Here is a 16,613-nt window from a genome sequence, read left to right on the forward strand (position 1 = left end):
ATAAAACCAAATTTAAACTGTGACACAAAAACAAAAAAATAAGGGGGAGAGGACAGAGATTAATAGTAGCAAAGGACGATGAAGTGCAGAAATACTCATAAGATAGTGTACTACAATGAACATGGTAGGTACACTTTTCATTACTTAATGGTAAGCACCCTTGAAAAAACCACCACAGAAGCACATGACTTAAAAAAGGTAGCAACAGAGGAAAAAAGTATGGAATACAACCCAACAAAAACAAATGACAGAAAAACAAAAGAGAAGAATCAAACAATATACAAAACTAACAGAAAGCAATTTATAAAATGGCAATAGGGAACCTTCAAATGTCAATAATTACACTAAATGTAAATGGATTAAACTTACCAATAAAAAGACACAGAGTAGCAGAATGATTTAAAAAAGAAAATCCAACTGTATGCTTCCTACAAGAAACACATCTAAGCAACAAGGATAAAAACAGATTCAAAGTGATAGGCTGGAAAACAATGCTCCAAGCAAATAACATAAAAAAAGCAGGTGTAGCAATACACATATCTAATAATGCTGACTACAACACAGCAAAAGTACTCAGAGACAAAAATGGTCATTTCATAATGATTAAGGGGACACTGAATCAAGAAGACATAACAATTTTTAATAGATATGCACCAAACCAAGGAGCACCAAAATATATAAGACAGCTACTGATTGACCTAAAAACAAAAACTGACAAAAATACAATCATACTTGGAGACCTCAATACACCGCAGAAGGCTCTAAATAATTCATCCAAACAGAAAATCAATAAATATATATTGGCCTTAAACGAAACACTAGAGCAATTGGATATGATAGACATCTACAGTACATTTCATCCCAAAGCAACAGAGTATACATTTTTCTCTAGTGTACATGGACCATTCTAAAGAACTGACCATATATTGGGCCACAGAAATAACATCATCAAATTCAAAAAAATTGAAATTATATCAAGCATATTTTCTGATCATAAAGCCTTGAAACTAGAATTCAACTGCATAAAAGAGGAAAAAACCCACAAAAATGTGGAAACTAAACAACATACTTTTAAAAAATTGAGTGGGTCAAAGAAGAAATAAGTGCAAAGATCAAAAGATATATACAGACAAATGAAAATGACAATATGACATATCAGAATCTCTGGGATGTAGAAAAGGAGTAATAAGAGGGCAATTCATATCACTTCAGGCCTATATGAACAAACAAGAGGGAGCTCAAGTAAACCACTTAACTTCACACCTTAAGGAACTAGAAAAAGAAGAACAAAAACAACCCAAAACCAGCCGAAGAAAGGAAATAATAAAAATCAGAGCAAAAATAAATGAGAAAGAGAACAGAAAAACTATAGAAAAAATTAATAAACAAGGAACTGGTTTTTTGAAAAGATCAACAAAATTGACAAATCCTTGGCAAGACTTACCAAGGAAAAAATAGAAAGGACTCATATAAACAAAATTCAAAATGAAAGAGGAGAAATCACCACAGACATCAAAGATATACAAAGATTTATTGTAGAATACTATGAAAAGCTATATGCCACCAAATTCACCAATCTACAAGAAATGGATAAGTTCCTAGAACAATACAACCTTCCTAGACTGAGACATGAAGAAGCAGAAAGCCTAAACAGACCAATTAGCAGGGAGGAAATAGAAAAAAACTATTAAAAACCTTCCCAAGAATAAAAGTCCAGATCAAGATAGTTATACTAGTGAATTCTATCAAACATTCAAAGAGGACTTGGTTGCTATTCTACTCAAAGTCTTCCAAAAAATTGAAGAACAAGCAATACTTCCAAACACATATTATGAGGCCAACATAACCCTCATACCTAAACCTGGCAAGGATGGAACAAAAAAAAACAAACTACAGACCAATATCTCTAATGAATACAGATGCTAAAATACTAAAAATACTAGCAAATCAAATACAACAACATATTAAAAAAAATAATACATCTTGATCAAGTGGGATTCATCCCAGAATCTCAAGGATAGTTCAACATACCTAAAAAGGATAACGTAAGGAAGATACAAACAAGTAGAAGCATATACCGTGCTCATGGTTAGGAAGAATAAACATCATTAAAATATCTATATTACCCAAAGCAATCTATAAATTCAATGCAATACTAATTAAAATACCAATGACATACTTCAAAGATATAGACCACATATTCTAAAAATTTATATGGAACCAAAAAAGAACACGAATAGCCTCAGCAATCTTTAAAAAGAAGAATAATGTGGGAGGTATCACACTTCCTGATATCAAGTTATACTACAAGGCCATTGTACTCAAAACAGCCTGGTACTGGCATAAGAACAGGCATATAGATCAATGGAACAGAACTGAGAAACCAGAAATAAACCCACAGCTCTATGGACAACTGATATTTGACAAAGGAGGTAAGGGCATACAATGGGATAATTGGACAGCTACCTGCAAAAAAATAAAACTAGACCACCAATTTACACCATTCACAAAAATAAACTTAAAATGGATAAAAGACTTAAATGTAAGCCGTGAAACCATAAGCATCTTAGAGGAAAACATAGGCAGTAAACTCTCCGACATCTCTCACAACGATATATTTGCTGATTTATCTCCACAGGCAAGTGAAATAAAAGACGGGATAAACAAATGGGACTTTATCAAACTAAAAAGCTTTTGCACAGCCAAAGACAATAAGAACAGAATAAAAAGACAAACTACACAATGGGAGAACATATTTGACAATACGTTTGATAAGGGGTTAACAACCAAAATTTATAAATAAGTTATAAATCTCAACACCAGAAAGACAAACAATCCAATCAAAAAATGGGCGAAAGATATGAATAGACACTTCTCCAAAGAGGACATACAGATGGCCAATAGGCATTTGAAAAAATGCTCAACATCACTAATGATTAGAGAAATGCAAATTAAAACCACAATGAGATATCACCTCACACCAATCAGAATGGTGCTCATCAACAAAACAACACAGAATAATTGCTGGCAAGGATGTGGAGAAAAGGGAACCCTCCTGCACTGCTGGTGGGAATACAGACTGGTGCAGCCAGTGTGGAAAACAGTATGAGATTCCTCAAAAAATTAAAAATCGACTGCCTTTTGACCCAAGCTATCCCACTTTTAGGAATATACCCCAAGAACACCATAGCACTGTTTCAAAAGAAGAACTGCACCCCCTTGTTTATGGCAGCATTGTTCACAATAGCAAAGATCTGGAAACAGCCCAAGTGTCCGTCAGTGGACGAGTGGATTAAAAAGCTTTGGTACAGGCCTGACCTGTGGTGGCGCAGTGGATAAAGCGTCAACCTGGAAATGCTGAGGTCGCCAGTTCGAAACCCTGGGCTTGCCTGGTCAAGGCACATATGGGAGTTGATGCTTCCAGCTCCTCCCCCTTTCTCTCTCTCTGTCTCTCCTCCCTCTCTCTCCCTCTGACCACCATAGAACATCATAGAACTGCTCCAAAAGGAGAAATGCACCCCCATGTTTATGGCAGCATTGTTTACAATAGCAAAGATCTGGGAACAGCCCAAGTGTCCGTCAGTGGACGAGTGGATTAAAAAGCTTTGGTACATATATACTATGGAATACTACTTAGCCATAGGAAATGATGACATTGGATCATTTACAATAACATGGATGGACCTTGATAACAGTATACGGAGTGAAATAAGTAAATCAGAAAAAAACTAAGAACTATATGAATCCATACCTAGATGGGATATATAAGTGAGTCTCAGAGACATGGACAAGAATGTGATGGTAAATGGGGGGGGGAGGTGGGGAGGGGGCGAGGAAGGAGAGAGAGAGGGTGGGGGAGGGGAGGGGCACAAAGAAAACCAGATAGAAGGTGCCGGAAAACAATTTGACTTTGGGTGAGGGGTATGCAACATAATCAAATGTCAAAATAATCTGGAGATGTTTTCTCTGAACATATGTACCCTGATTTATCAATGTCACTGCATTAAAATTAATAAAAATAAGATAAAAAATAAAAACAAGAGAACTTAAAAATAAAAAAATAAAAAGGTTAATGTAATACACCATATCAACAAAGCAAAGAACAAAACCACATGATCTTATCAATAGATGCAGAAAAGGCATTCGATAAAATACAACAGAAGTGTATGTTTATTTATTTTAATTTTTTTTAATTTTTTATTTTTTTATTTATTCATTTTTTTAGACAGGAGAGAGAGGGAGAGAGGGAGAGAAGAGAGAGAAAGAAGGGGGGGAGGAGCAGGAAGCATCAACTCCTATACGTGCCTTGACCAGGCAAGCTCAGGGTTTCGAACCAGTGACCTCACAGAAGTGTATGTTTAAAACACTCAACAAAATGGGTGTAGAAGGAAAATATCTCAACATGATAAAGGCCATATATGATAAACCATCAGCTAACATCATATTAAATGGCATAAAACTGAAGACTTTCCCCCTTAAGTCAGGAACAAGACAGGGTTGTCTACTCTCTCTACTCTTATTTTACATGGTGCTAGAAGTTCTAGCCCGAGCAACCAGACAAGATGAAGAAATAAAAGGCATTCATATCGGAACAGAAGAGGTAAAGGTTTCACTTTACAGGTGATATGATCCTATACATCGAAAACCCCAAAGACTCCACAAAAAAATTACTAGAAACAATAAACCAATACAGTAAGGTCGCAGGATACAAAATTAATATACAAAAGTCCACAGCCTTTTTATATTCCAACAATGAAATATTAGAAAACAAACTAAAAAAAAATAATCCCCTTCACGGTTGCAACAACAACAAAAAATAAAATACCTAGGAATAAACATAACAAAGAATGTAAAAGATCTATATAATGAAAACTACAAAGCATTGTTAAGGGAAATCAAAAAAGATACAATGAGATGGAAAATTATTCCTTGTTCTTGGGAAGAAAGAATAAATATAATCAAAATGACCATATTACCCAAAGCAACATACAAATTTAATGCAACTCCCATCAAATTTCCAATGAAATTTTTTAAAGAAATGGAACAAAAATTTGTCACACTTATATGGAACTATAAAAAACCCCGAATAGCCAAAGGAATTCTAAGGAAAAAGAATGAAGCTGGGGACATTACAATACCTGACTTCAAATTTTATTATAGATCCATGACAATCAAAACAGCATGGTATTGGCAGAAAAATAGACACTCACACCAAAGGAACAGAATAGAAAGTCCAGAAATAAAACCACATATATATGGTCAAATAATTTTCGATAAAGGGGCCAACAACACACAATGGAGAAAAGAAAGCCTCTTCAACAAATGTTGCTGGGAAAACTGGAAAACCACATGCAAAAGAATGAAACTCGACTACAGTTTGTCCCCTTGTACTAAATTTAATTCAAAATGGATCAAAGACCTAAATATAAGACCTGAAACAATAAAGTACATAGAAGAAGACATAGGTACTAAACTCATGGCCCTTGGTTTTAAAGAGCATTTTATGAATTTGACTCCAACAGCAAGGGAAGTGAAGGCAAAGATAAATGAATGGGACTACATCAGACTAAGAAGTTTTTGCTCAGCAAGAGAAACTGACAACCAAATAAACAGTCAACTAAATGGGAAATGATATTTTCAAACAACAGCTCAGATAAGGGCCTAATATCCAAAATATACAAAAATCTCATAAAACTCAACAACAAACAAACAATCCAATAAAAAAAATAGGAAGAGAACATGAACAGACACTTCTCCCAGCAAGAAAACAAATGGCCAACAGATATATGAAAAAATGCTCAGCTTCATTAGTTATTACAGGAATGGAAATCAAAACTATAATGAGATACCACCTCACACCTGTTAGATTGGCTATCATCAACAAGACAGGTGATAACAGCAAGTGTTGGAGAGGTTGTGGAGAAAAAGGAACCCTCATTCACTGTTGATGGGAATGTAAAGTAATACAACCATTATGGAAAAAGGTATGGTTGTTCCTCAAAAAACTGAAAATGGAACTACCTTATGACCCAGCAATCCTTCTACTGGATATATACCCCCAAAACTCAGAGACATTGACTTGTAAAGACACATGCAGCCCCATGTTCATTGCAGCATTTTTCACAGTGGCCAAGACATGGAAACAACCAAAAAGCTCTTCAATAGGTGACTGGGTAAAGAAGATGTGGCACAACTAAATGGGAAATGATATTTTCAAACAACAGCTCAGATAAGGGCCTAATATCCAAAATATACAAAGAACTCATAAAACTCAACAGCAAACAAACAAACAATCCAATAAAAAAATGGGAAGAGGACATGAACAGACACTTCTCCCAGGAAGAAATACAAATGGCCAACAGATATATGAAAAGATGCTCATCTTCTTTAGTTATTAGAGAAATGCAAATCAAAACTGCAATGAGATACCACCTCACACCTGTTAGATTAGCTATTATTAACAAGACAGGTAATAGCAAATGTTAGAGAGGCTGTGGAGAAAAAGGAACCCTCATCCACTGTTGGTAGGAATGTAAAGTAGTACAACCATTATGGAAGAAAGTATAGTGGTTCCTCAAAAAACTGAAAATAGAATTACCTTATGACCCAGCAATCCCTCTACTGGGTATATACCCCCAAAACTCAGAAACACTGATACGTAAAGACACATGCAGCCCCATGTTCATTGCAGCATTGTTCACAGTGGCCAGGACATGGAAACAACCAAAAAACCCGTCAATAGATGACTGGATAAACAAGATGTGGCACATACTCAGCCATAAGAAATGGTGACATCAGATCATTTACAGCAAAATGGTGGGATCTTGATAACATTATACAAAGTGAAATAAGTAAATCAGAAAAAAACAGGAACTGCATTATTCCATACGTAGGTGGGACATAAAAGTGAAACTAAGAGACATTGATAAGGGTGTGGTGGTTACGGGGGGAGGGGGAGGGAGAGGGAAAGGGGAAGGGGGAGGGGCACAAAGAAAACTAGATAGAAGGGGACAGAGGACAATCTGACTTTGGGTGATGGGTATGCAACATAAGTGAATGACAAGATAACCTGGAGTTGTTATCTTTGAATATATGTATCCTGATTTATTGATGTTGCCCCATTAAAAATAAAATTATTAAAAAAAAGAAGTTGTGGCACATATACACTATGGAATATTACTCAGCCATAAGAAATGATGACATCGGATCATTTACAACAAAATGGATGGATCTTGATAACATTATATGGAGTGAAATAAGTAAATCAGAAAAAACTAAGAACTGCATGACTCCATACATAGGTGGGGACATAAAAATGAGACTAAGAGTCAAGGACAAGAGTGTGTTGGTTACAGAGGGGGGGCAGAGGAGAGGGAAGGAGAGGGGAAGGGGGAGGGGAAGGGGCACAAAGAAAATCAGATAGAAGGTGACAGAGGATAATCTGACTTTGGGTGATGGGTATGCAACATAATTGAATGACAAGATAACCTGGAGATGTTTTTTTTGAACATATGTACTCTGATTTACTGATGTCACCCCATTAAAATTAATAAAAATTTATAATAAAAAAGGAAATAAAACAAAATTTATGAATCAGCAAAAAGAAAGAGCAGTGGTGGAATTATGAGATTTAATCAAGATACCACCTCATACCTGTTAGATTAGCTATCATCAAGACAGGTAATAATAGCAAGTGTTGGAGAGGCTATGGAGAAAAAGGAACCCTAATCCACTGTTGGTGGGATTATAAAGTAATACAACCATTATGGAAGAAAGTATGATTTCAGACTTGCCTAAAAAAATATTGAATGAGGAAATCAGCATTTCCTAAGTTAAATTTGGATAAATAAATTATTATTAACATAAATATTTTAGAAATTGCGTTGTTTATAAGAAGTTACTGGAGATTTATCAGCTCCCTTACTGTCCATTAGTCCTGGTGGTACTTCTCTTTATGATATTGACAACGACACTACTGCATTTCCAGGTATAAAATCAGTTGTTATTTATAAGTTTTGAATTGCTGTTTTACTATTTTAATGTATACCTAACATCATTTAGGCCAATACTGTCAAACTGAAGATGAATATCAAACTTATAATTAGTAAGTTACTAAAGTATTGATATTGAATGTTCAAAACTAGAAGACCAAACATTCAGCAATCACTGAGAACCAGGCACAGTGAGAAATTGGGGAGCACACCTAAGAACCTGGCCTACCGAGAGGGAGACACCACGCAGCTGTTCCGTAGGGCAGATTCTATGCCCAGCCCTGTGTTATACAGCAGTTCCTGAGATGCACTGACTTAATCTTCTGGAAAACCCAAGCATAGAGGATCTCTATCTCCATTTTATCCACGAGAGACCTGCTGCTCAGAGGGACCAGGTGAATATCCAAGGTCTCATGGCCAGAAGGGCACAGCAGGGATGGTCCAGCCAGGTCCCCTGATCCCGTTGTGAAAGCGGCTAGGCAGCCTCTGCCCAGCCATTTTTGACAGGATTCTAGGCAGCAAAGGGAGGGGTGGGTGGTGAACAGTGGCGAAAACCTCCAATGTTGACATTCATACCAGAGGGCATGTTTTCTACGACACTTAATGCGACGACATTTTTTTTTAACTTAACACAGCACATAAACGTGTTTGTAAGACATAAATATGCTTTTGAGTCCATCATTTAGGGCAGAATTTAAAGAGAACATATTTGTGTATCTTGAAACACGTACTCAGCCACTGATAACGCTGTTACTCTATTAGCTATAGCACAGAAAAATAGGTGTTTCATTTGTAAATAAGTATCATAATAGTGTTTATAATGTAATGTCTAGTAATCATGGTCTTCAGTCCCACCCCAGTCACCACTATCATTCTAGGAGGGGGCCCCCTGGCAGCAACCCTGCCCCCCAACCAGCCAACCTCCTGGCTTCACAGGACTTGACTTGCTCAGAACCAAGGAGGTGGTCTAACCTCTACAGTCCCGGACAGCTACTCCCACCAGCGCCCTTTCCCACACCATCACCTTAGGAACCGATGCCTTAAATCCCTGATTCTGGCATCCCGCACTTACCGCGCCTTCCACCCTCCAACCCCCCATGAGCTATCTTCTCCTGGATGTCTATCTCACACACACTTCCCACTCAGAGCGACAGAAACAGAGGAGTCAGAAGCTCATTCGCGTATTCAAACACTTTAATAGCAATTGCTGAAAACGGGAGGCCACCCTCACCCGTGGGAAGTCTGGGGGACTAGATTAGAGTCTTTTAGAGATCTGCGGGCTCTGGGGCCCGGGCATCACTATTTCTTACTGGGTGAAGGCATCCCGTCATCGCAAGTTTAGGTGTCAAGCTGGAAGAGGCTGCGCAGCAACGGGTTTCTTTCTGCTACTCTCACCAAGTCTTGTGAGGTGATGCGCCCCCTGTGATGGTTGTCAGCCTCCTTGCTCATCAGCTCCAGGATGTAGGACACCACGAACTCAAGAATGCCAGCGAGGAAAACAGGGGTCACGGAGGACAGGCGCCTAGCATAGCGATCACTTCTCAGGTGGCGGTCCACGTGACTCACAGAGATTTGCAGCTCGGCTCTTGGTGTGCGGGAGGGGGCACGCTTCTTACGTTGGTGCCGGTCTCTCCTTTCCCTAGGAGTGATGTCTGCTGCATTGTCCTGGGATTGGGATTGGCCCATCTAGATTGTCCTGACGGTCGTGACTTCTCTAGATACCAGGGCTTATTCCTCCTGCTCACCTATCTCTGTGCTCAAGGCCACCACGTGGTCAGGGAGCTGCCTTGGAGACAAACTGACATTGTGACATCACTAGTGTCCCTGGGCCTTGACCAGGACGGGCCTGGAAAAGTCCATGGTAGGAAACTGGTCTCCTTGGTAACTTGACCCTCTTAAATAACTCTTTCTACTTTACTTTAGCATCCAAGCAAAACATTTATGTTTCAACAAAAAATATTTCCCTGCCTGTGGGACACAACTTCCCATCTTACACAAACACACAGTAATCACACCAAATTTGCCTCCATTTACATATTAATCTTACTATTCCTGATCACCATTCCTGTTTCTTTTTGAAAGAACTTCACCATATCTAGCCTTTTTTATACACACAGAAGCTGACGTGCCCCAAATAGACTACACTAGCAGCGACCAGAACCTGGTGAAACTCTACCTTCGGTTGCTAGGGAGAGGCCCGCTGGCCGACACACATGAGTAGAAGAGGAAGAGTTGACTTGGCTCTAGTAAGGAGGGCCCCAAGGCTCTCTAGAACAAATCACCAAGGAGCCAGAGCCGTTCCCCAGACGGTCAAGGCCTATGGGCACCAATATCATGCTCTGAGGGTCCCTTTTCCTGCCAGAAAACGACAACCAGATAAGGCAGAGGAGGCTGGCAGAAAGAGGAGCTGCTAAAGAGTCCATTGCTGCCTCTGGCAGCTCCTTGAACCCCGCTCCCATGACTATCACTGAATTACTAAATTAAAGAGTAGGAAACCTGAAAAAATTGTGAAGTGGACATCTGACAATGCTGGTTCTGTAAATATCTGGTGTACTTGGCGTTGCGTGCGAAGAAAGGTTCTGTGGATGTGTAGAAGCGGGTATTCGAACGGCCTTTAAGCCTATTGGGCTGAACCTCAGGCCACTCCTGTGAAGCAGGTAAAGGCTAATCCGTCCCCAGCAGCTCTCAGAGGTGGTGGAAGGAGGCAGGAGCGGCTGACTCACCAGCCAGAGGGCAGCTGAGAGGAAATCGCGGTGAGGACGTTTGGGACCCCAGGGGTCCCTCTGCCTCTCCCTCCACGTGGCGCTCTTCCGAGTCTCCACAAAGCTCAGAAGACCATGGTTTTCACAGCCAGTGTGACCCAAGTCTCACGCAGTCACAGAGAACCAGGCTCAGTGGGACCTTGGGGAGCACAGCGGAGAACCTGGCCTACCGAGAGGAGACACCACGCAGCTGTTCCACAGGGCAGTCTCTGTGGCAGGCCCTGTGTTATATAGAGCAGGTCCTGACACGCATTGACTTAATCTTTGGGAAAACCCAAACATAGGGAAACTCTAACTCCATTTTACCTACGAGGGAGCCGCTGCTCAGAGGGACCAGATGAATATCCAAGGTCTCATGGCTCGAAGGGCAGAGCAGGGATGGCCCAGCCAGGTCCCCTGATCTTGTTGTGAAATCGGCTAGGCAGCCTCTGTCCAGCCCTTTCTGACAGGCCTGGAGGGTGCAAATGGCGGAGGCGGGGGAGGGAATAGTGGCGAAAACTTCCAATGTTGACATTCATACCAGAGGGCATATTTTCTATGACACTTAATGCGACATTTTTTTTTAACTTGACACAGCACATAAATGTGTTTGTAAGACATAAATATGCTTTTGTGTCCATCACTTTGGGCAGAATTTAAAGATAACATACTTGTGTATCTTGAAACACGTATTCGGCCACTGATAACGCTGTTACTCTATTAGCTATAGGACAGAGAAATAGGTGTTTCATTTTCAAATAAGTATCATAATTGTGTGTATATCATAATGTCTAATCATCATTAAGAACTGCTTGGATTGTACGTCTTACAGCAGATGGTAGCTTTTATACAGTACTGGTTAATGTACCAGTGTCCACAAAAGAGGACAAGGGATTATATTCTAAAAGCCCGTTACAACAACTAGTCAGTAATCCCTGTCTCATGTCCTTTTGTTTGGAATGAGGCGGGATAAATAAAATAAAATCCACCCAACTAGAATTCCTTCTAAGTACATTACTTTAGGTTTTCCCCACCACTCCTCATCCCTTGTGTAAATCCCCGGTCCCGTGAAGTTCATGACAACGGCCGGGCCACCCTCTGCCCACACCCATTGCCACCACCTCCGATTTTAGATGTTCTGAACCATGAAGAAAGCCTTCGGTACCTCAGTCATGGTCTTCAGTCTCACCCCAGTTACCACTATCATTCAGGGAGGGGGCCCCCCAGGCAGCAACCCCGCCCCCCACCCAGCCAAACTCCTAGCTTTACAGGACTTGAGTTGCTCAGAACCAGTGAGACAGTCTAACCTCTAGCAGGGGTCAGGAACCTTTTTGGCTGAGAGAGCCATGAACGCCTCATATTTTAAAATGTAATTCCGTGAGAGCCATAAAACGACCTGTGCATGTTATGCATTATCCAATAAAAATTTGGTGTTGTCCCGGAGAACAGCTGTGATTGGCTCCAGCCACCCGCAACCATGAACATGAGCGGTAGGAAATGAACGGGTTGTAATACATGATAATGTTTTATATTTTTAACGTTATTATTTTTTTAATTAAAGATTTGTCTGCAAGCCAGATGCAGCCATCAAAAGAGCCATATCTGGCTGGTGTGCCATAGGGTGCCGACCCCTGCTCTACAGTCACGGACAGATACTCCCACCAGCGCCCCTTCCCACACCACCACCGTTAGAAACTGCTCCCTTAAATCCCTGATTCAAGCATCCCGCACTGACCGCGCCTTCCACTCTCCAACTCCCCATGAGCTATCGCCTCCGGGATGTCTATCTCACACACACTTCCCACTCAGAGCGACAGAAACAGAGGAGTCAGAAGCCTCTTCCCGTGTTCAAACACTTTAATGGCAAGTGCTGAAAACGGGAGGCCTCCCTCACCTGTGGGAAGTCTGAGGGACTAGATGAGGCTGTTGTGGAGGTCTGCAGGCTCTGGAACCTGGGCATCACTTCTTCTTCCTGGGTGAAGGAGTCCCGTCATCTCAAGTACAGGTGTCATGCTCAAAAGGCCGTGGAGCTGCTGCAAGTTGTTTTCTACCACTCTCTTCACGTCTTGTGAGGTGATGCGCCCCCTGTGACGGTTGTCAGCCTCCTTGCTCGCCAGCTCCAGGAGGTAGGCCACCAAGTACTCAAGGATGCCAGCGAGGAAAACAGGCGTCAATGAGGACAGGCGTTCAGCATAGTGACCATTTCGCAGGTGGCGGTCCACACGACTCACAGGGAATTGCAGCTCGGCTCTGGCTCTGCGGGAGGTGGCATGCTTCTTATGATGGTGCCGGTCTCTTCTTTTCCCAGACGTGATGTCTGCTGCATTTTTCTGGGAGTGGCCCATCTAGGTTGTTCTGACAGTCTGGACCCCTCTAGATGCCAGGCCTTACTCCTGCCCACCTATCTCTGTGCTTAAGGCCAGCTCAGGTCAGGAAGCTGCCTTTGTGACAAACTGACATTGTGACATCACTGGTGCCCCCTGGACCTTGACCAGGACTGGCCTAGAAATGTCCATGATAGGACACTGGTCTCCATGGCAACTTGACTCACTTTCTCAAAAAACTCTTTCTACCTGACTTTAGCATCTAAGAAAAATATGTATGTTTCAATGGAAAATGTTTCCCTGCCTATGAGTAACTCCTCCAGGTTGGCTGATTCTAGCCTCCGCCTGTCTTGGTGTCCTTTGATGTCCCTCTGTGAAGTGCAGGTCACTGACAGACATGCACCTCCTCCAATAGAAGCTCAACTGTCCCGTCCCACACAGTAAACACAGTAATCACACCAATTTTGCCTCCATTTACATACTCATCTCACTATCCGTGATCGATCACTATTCCTGTTTCTTTTTGGAAGAATTTAATCGTATTGACCCATTGTATGCCCACAGAAGCTGACGTGCCCCAAATAAACTACACTAGCAGCGACCAGAACCTGGTGAAACTCTACCTTCGGTTGCTAGGGAGAGGCCCGCTGGCCGACTCACATGAGTAGAAGAGGAAGAGTTGAACTTGGCTACGATCAGGAGGGCCCCAAGGCTCTCTAGAACAAATCACCAAGGAGCCAGAGCAGTTCCCCAGATGGTCAAGGCCTATGGGCACCAATGTCATGCTCTGAGGGTCCCTTATTCTGCCAGAAAATGGCAGCCAGATAAGGCAGAGGAGGCTGGCAGAAAGAGGAGCTGCTAAAGAGTCCATTGCTGCCTCTGGCAGCTCCTTGAACCCCGCTCCCATGACTATCACTGAATTACTAAATTAAAGAGTAGGAAACCTGAAAAAATTGTGAAGTGAACATCTGACAATGCTGGTTCTGTAAATATCTGGTGTACTTGGCGTTGCGTGTGAAAAAAGGTTCTGTGGATGTGTAGAAGCAGGTATTCCAATGGCCCTTAAGCCTATTGGGCTGAACCTCAGGCCACTCCTGTGAAGCAGGTAAAGGCTAAACCGTCCCCAGCAGCTCTCAGAGGTGTGGAAGGAGGCAGAAGAGGCTGAGTCACCTGCTAGAGGGCAGCTGAGAGGAAATCGGGGTGAGGAAGTTTAGGACCCCAGGGGTCCCTCTGCCTCTCCCTCCACGTGGCACTTTTCCGTGTCTCCACAAAGCTCAGCAGACCATGGTTTTCACAGCCAGTGTGACCCAAGTCTCACGCAGTCACTGAGAACCAGGCTCAGTGGGACCTTGGGGAGCACAGCTAAGAACTTGGCCTACCAAGTGGGAGATACCACACAGCTGTTCCATAGGGCAGTCTCCGTGCCAGGCCCTGTGTTATACAGAGCAGGTCCTGACACACATTGACTTAATCTTTGGGAAAATCCCAACATAGAGGACCTCTATCTCCATTTTACCCATGAGGGAGCTGCTGCTCAGAGGGACCAGATGAATATCCAAGGTCTCATGGCCAGAAGCGCAGAGCAGGGATGGCCCAGCCAGGTCCCCTGCTCCTATTGTGAAAGCGGCTAGGCATCCTGTGACCAGTTCGTTTCAATAGGATTGGAGGCAACAAAGGAGAAGGGGTGAATAGTGGGGAAAATCTCCAATGTTGATGTTCATAGGAGAGGGCTTGTTTTCTATGAAACTTAATGTGACGGCTGTTTTTTTGTTTTGTTTTTTTTTAACCTAATACAGCACATAAATGTGTTTATAGGATTTATTTGTGCTTTTTAGTCTGACACTTGGGGTAGAATTTATACAGAATATACTTGTGTATCCTAAAACATGTATTCAGAAACTGATAACTTTGTTACTCTATTATCTATATGATAGACAAAGAGGTGTTTCAGTTGCAAATAAGTATTTTAACTGTGTTTACAATGCAGCATTCAGTAATCATTAAAAATTATTGAGCTGCATGTCTTACACCAGATCGTAGCTTTTATACATTACTGGTTAATGTCCTAGTATCCACAAAAGAGGACAAGAGAATATATTCTAAATGGTCATTACAACACTAGTTAATAATCCCTCTCTCGAGTCCTGTTGTTTGGAGTGAGGCAGAATAAATAAATGAAATCCACCTGACTTGAATTCCTTCTATGTACATTACTTTAGGTTTTCCCCATCACTCCACATCCCTTGTGTAAACCCCCATGAAGTTCATGACCACTGCCATGCCACCCTCTCTGCCCACATCCATTGCCACCATTTCTGATTTTAGATGTTCTCAACCATGAATAAAGCCTTCAGTACCTCAGTCATGATCTTAAGCCCCACCACAGTTACCACTATCATTCAGGGAGGGGCCTCCCAGGCGCATGCCTTGCCCCCCACCCGTCCAACCTTCTGGGTTCACAAGAATTGACTTGATTAGAACCAATGAGGTTGTCTTCTCACCCCCACAATTTTGGCCAGCTACTTCAACCAGCTGAATTCCCATACCACCACTATTAGGAAATGTTGCCTTAAATCCCTAATTCCAGCATCCGGTACTGACAGCACCTTTTACCCTCCAACTCCCCATAAAATATCTTTTCCTGGAAGTCTCACAGACGCTTCCCACTCAAAGTGATGGAAACAGAGGACTCAGAAGCACAACAATGCATTTCAATCCTTTAATGTTAGTTGTTAACAGAGCTTGACTTCCTCAGCTATGTGACGTAGCTACTTGGGCTGCTCTGTTGAGTCTTGCCAGTCTCTGCTTCAGCCCCTTGTTCTGGGTCCTGGCATCTGGTCAAACAGGCCGAAGGCTCTGTTGTTAAGGTCCTGGTTGTGATCTTCGTTGTTGTTTGCTGCAATCTCTGCATCTTGCTCCGGGATCTGCACTCTTTCATTGTTGTCCTCCATGCTTACCATCTCCACAATGTAGTCAGTCAGGGAGTCTAGCATGGCCAGAATCACGTCATCTGCAGATGGGTTTGCATGTTGATCTTGTAGAAGGCGATCCACGTAGGTCAGTGGGCACTCTAACTCAGCTATCAAATCACTCACTGTTAAATCAAGGTCCAGAGTCTCAGAGTTGTTGTCATGGCTTTGTTCTTGTGACATGATTGTTGAGTTTGGCTCTGAACCGTCCTTCTTGCTTCTGTAGTTGGACTGGGGCTTCTGAAGACCTCAGTGCTCAGTTCTGCCTTTTATATCCCCTCTAAGCCCCTCATTGGTTAGTGAGCCCTTTGTGACATCCTAGACTTTGGATGTCATTGGTGTCCATTGTCACCTCATCAAGCCTCAGCCTGGAACATTCTAGTGCCTAGACTCTGATTTTAAGGGAACTGTTATAATGTGCTTGACTTTAAAATTGTAGAAATAAATGTGTTTCAGTGAAAAACACCCCATCTTCAGGACACAACTTTAGGTTATTTGATTCTAGCCCTACATTTTGATCAAGGTCCTTTATAACTTTTTATTAGTTGTAGGTAACTGATAAACATGCAAAATGTCTTGTCTAGTAGC

The 16,613-nt window shown here is 41.8% G+C and overlaps 3 protein-coding genes across 3 annotated transcripts; all 3 read right to left on the bottom strand.

Moving 5' to 3' along the window:
- Positions 1-9,329: 9,329 nt before the first annotated feature.
- On the bottom strand, positions 9,330-9,677 carry LOC136317783 (histone H2A-Bbd type 1-like). The gene has a single exon (XM_066250521.1). The coding sequence runs from the start codon at positions 9,675-9,677 to the stop codon at positions 9,330-9,332; it is 348 nt and encodes a 115-aa protein (XP_066106618.1).
- Positions 9,678-12,645: 2,968 nt separating this feature from the next.
- On the bottom strand, positions 12,646-13,077 carry LOC136317784 (histone H2A-Bbd type 1-like). The gene has a single exon (XM_066250523.1). It carries the CDS (start codon positions 13,075-13,077, stop codon positions 12,646-12,648), a length of 432 nt encoding a protein of 143 aa, XP_066106620.1.
- Positions 13,078-15,863: 2,786 nt separating this feature from the next.
- Positions 15,864-16,208, bottom strand: H2AP (H2A.P histone). Its single transcript, XM_066250524.1, has one exon. It carries the CDS (start codon positions 16,206-16,208, stop codon positions 15,864-15,866), a length of 345 nt encoding a protein of 114 aa, XP_066106621.1.
- Positions 16,209-16,613: the final 405 nt, after the last annotated feature.

Source organism: Saccopteryx bilineata, chromosome X, assembly GCF_036850765.1.
Source record: "Saccopteryx bilineata isolate mSacBil1 chromosome X, mSacBil1_pri_phased_curated, whole genome shotgun sequence".
Taxonomy (NCBI): Eukaryota; Metazoa; Chordata; class Mammalia; order Chiroptera; family Emballonuridae; genus Saccopteryx; species Saccopteryx bilineata.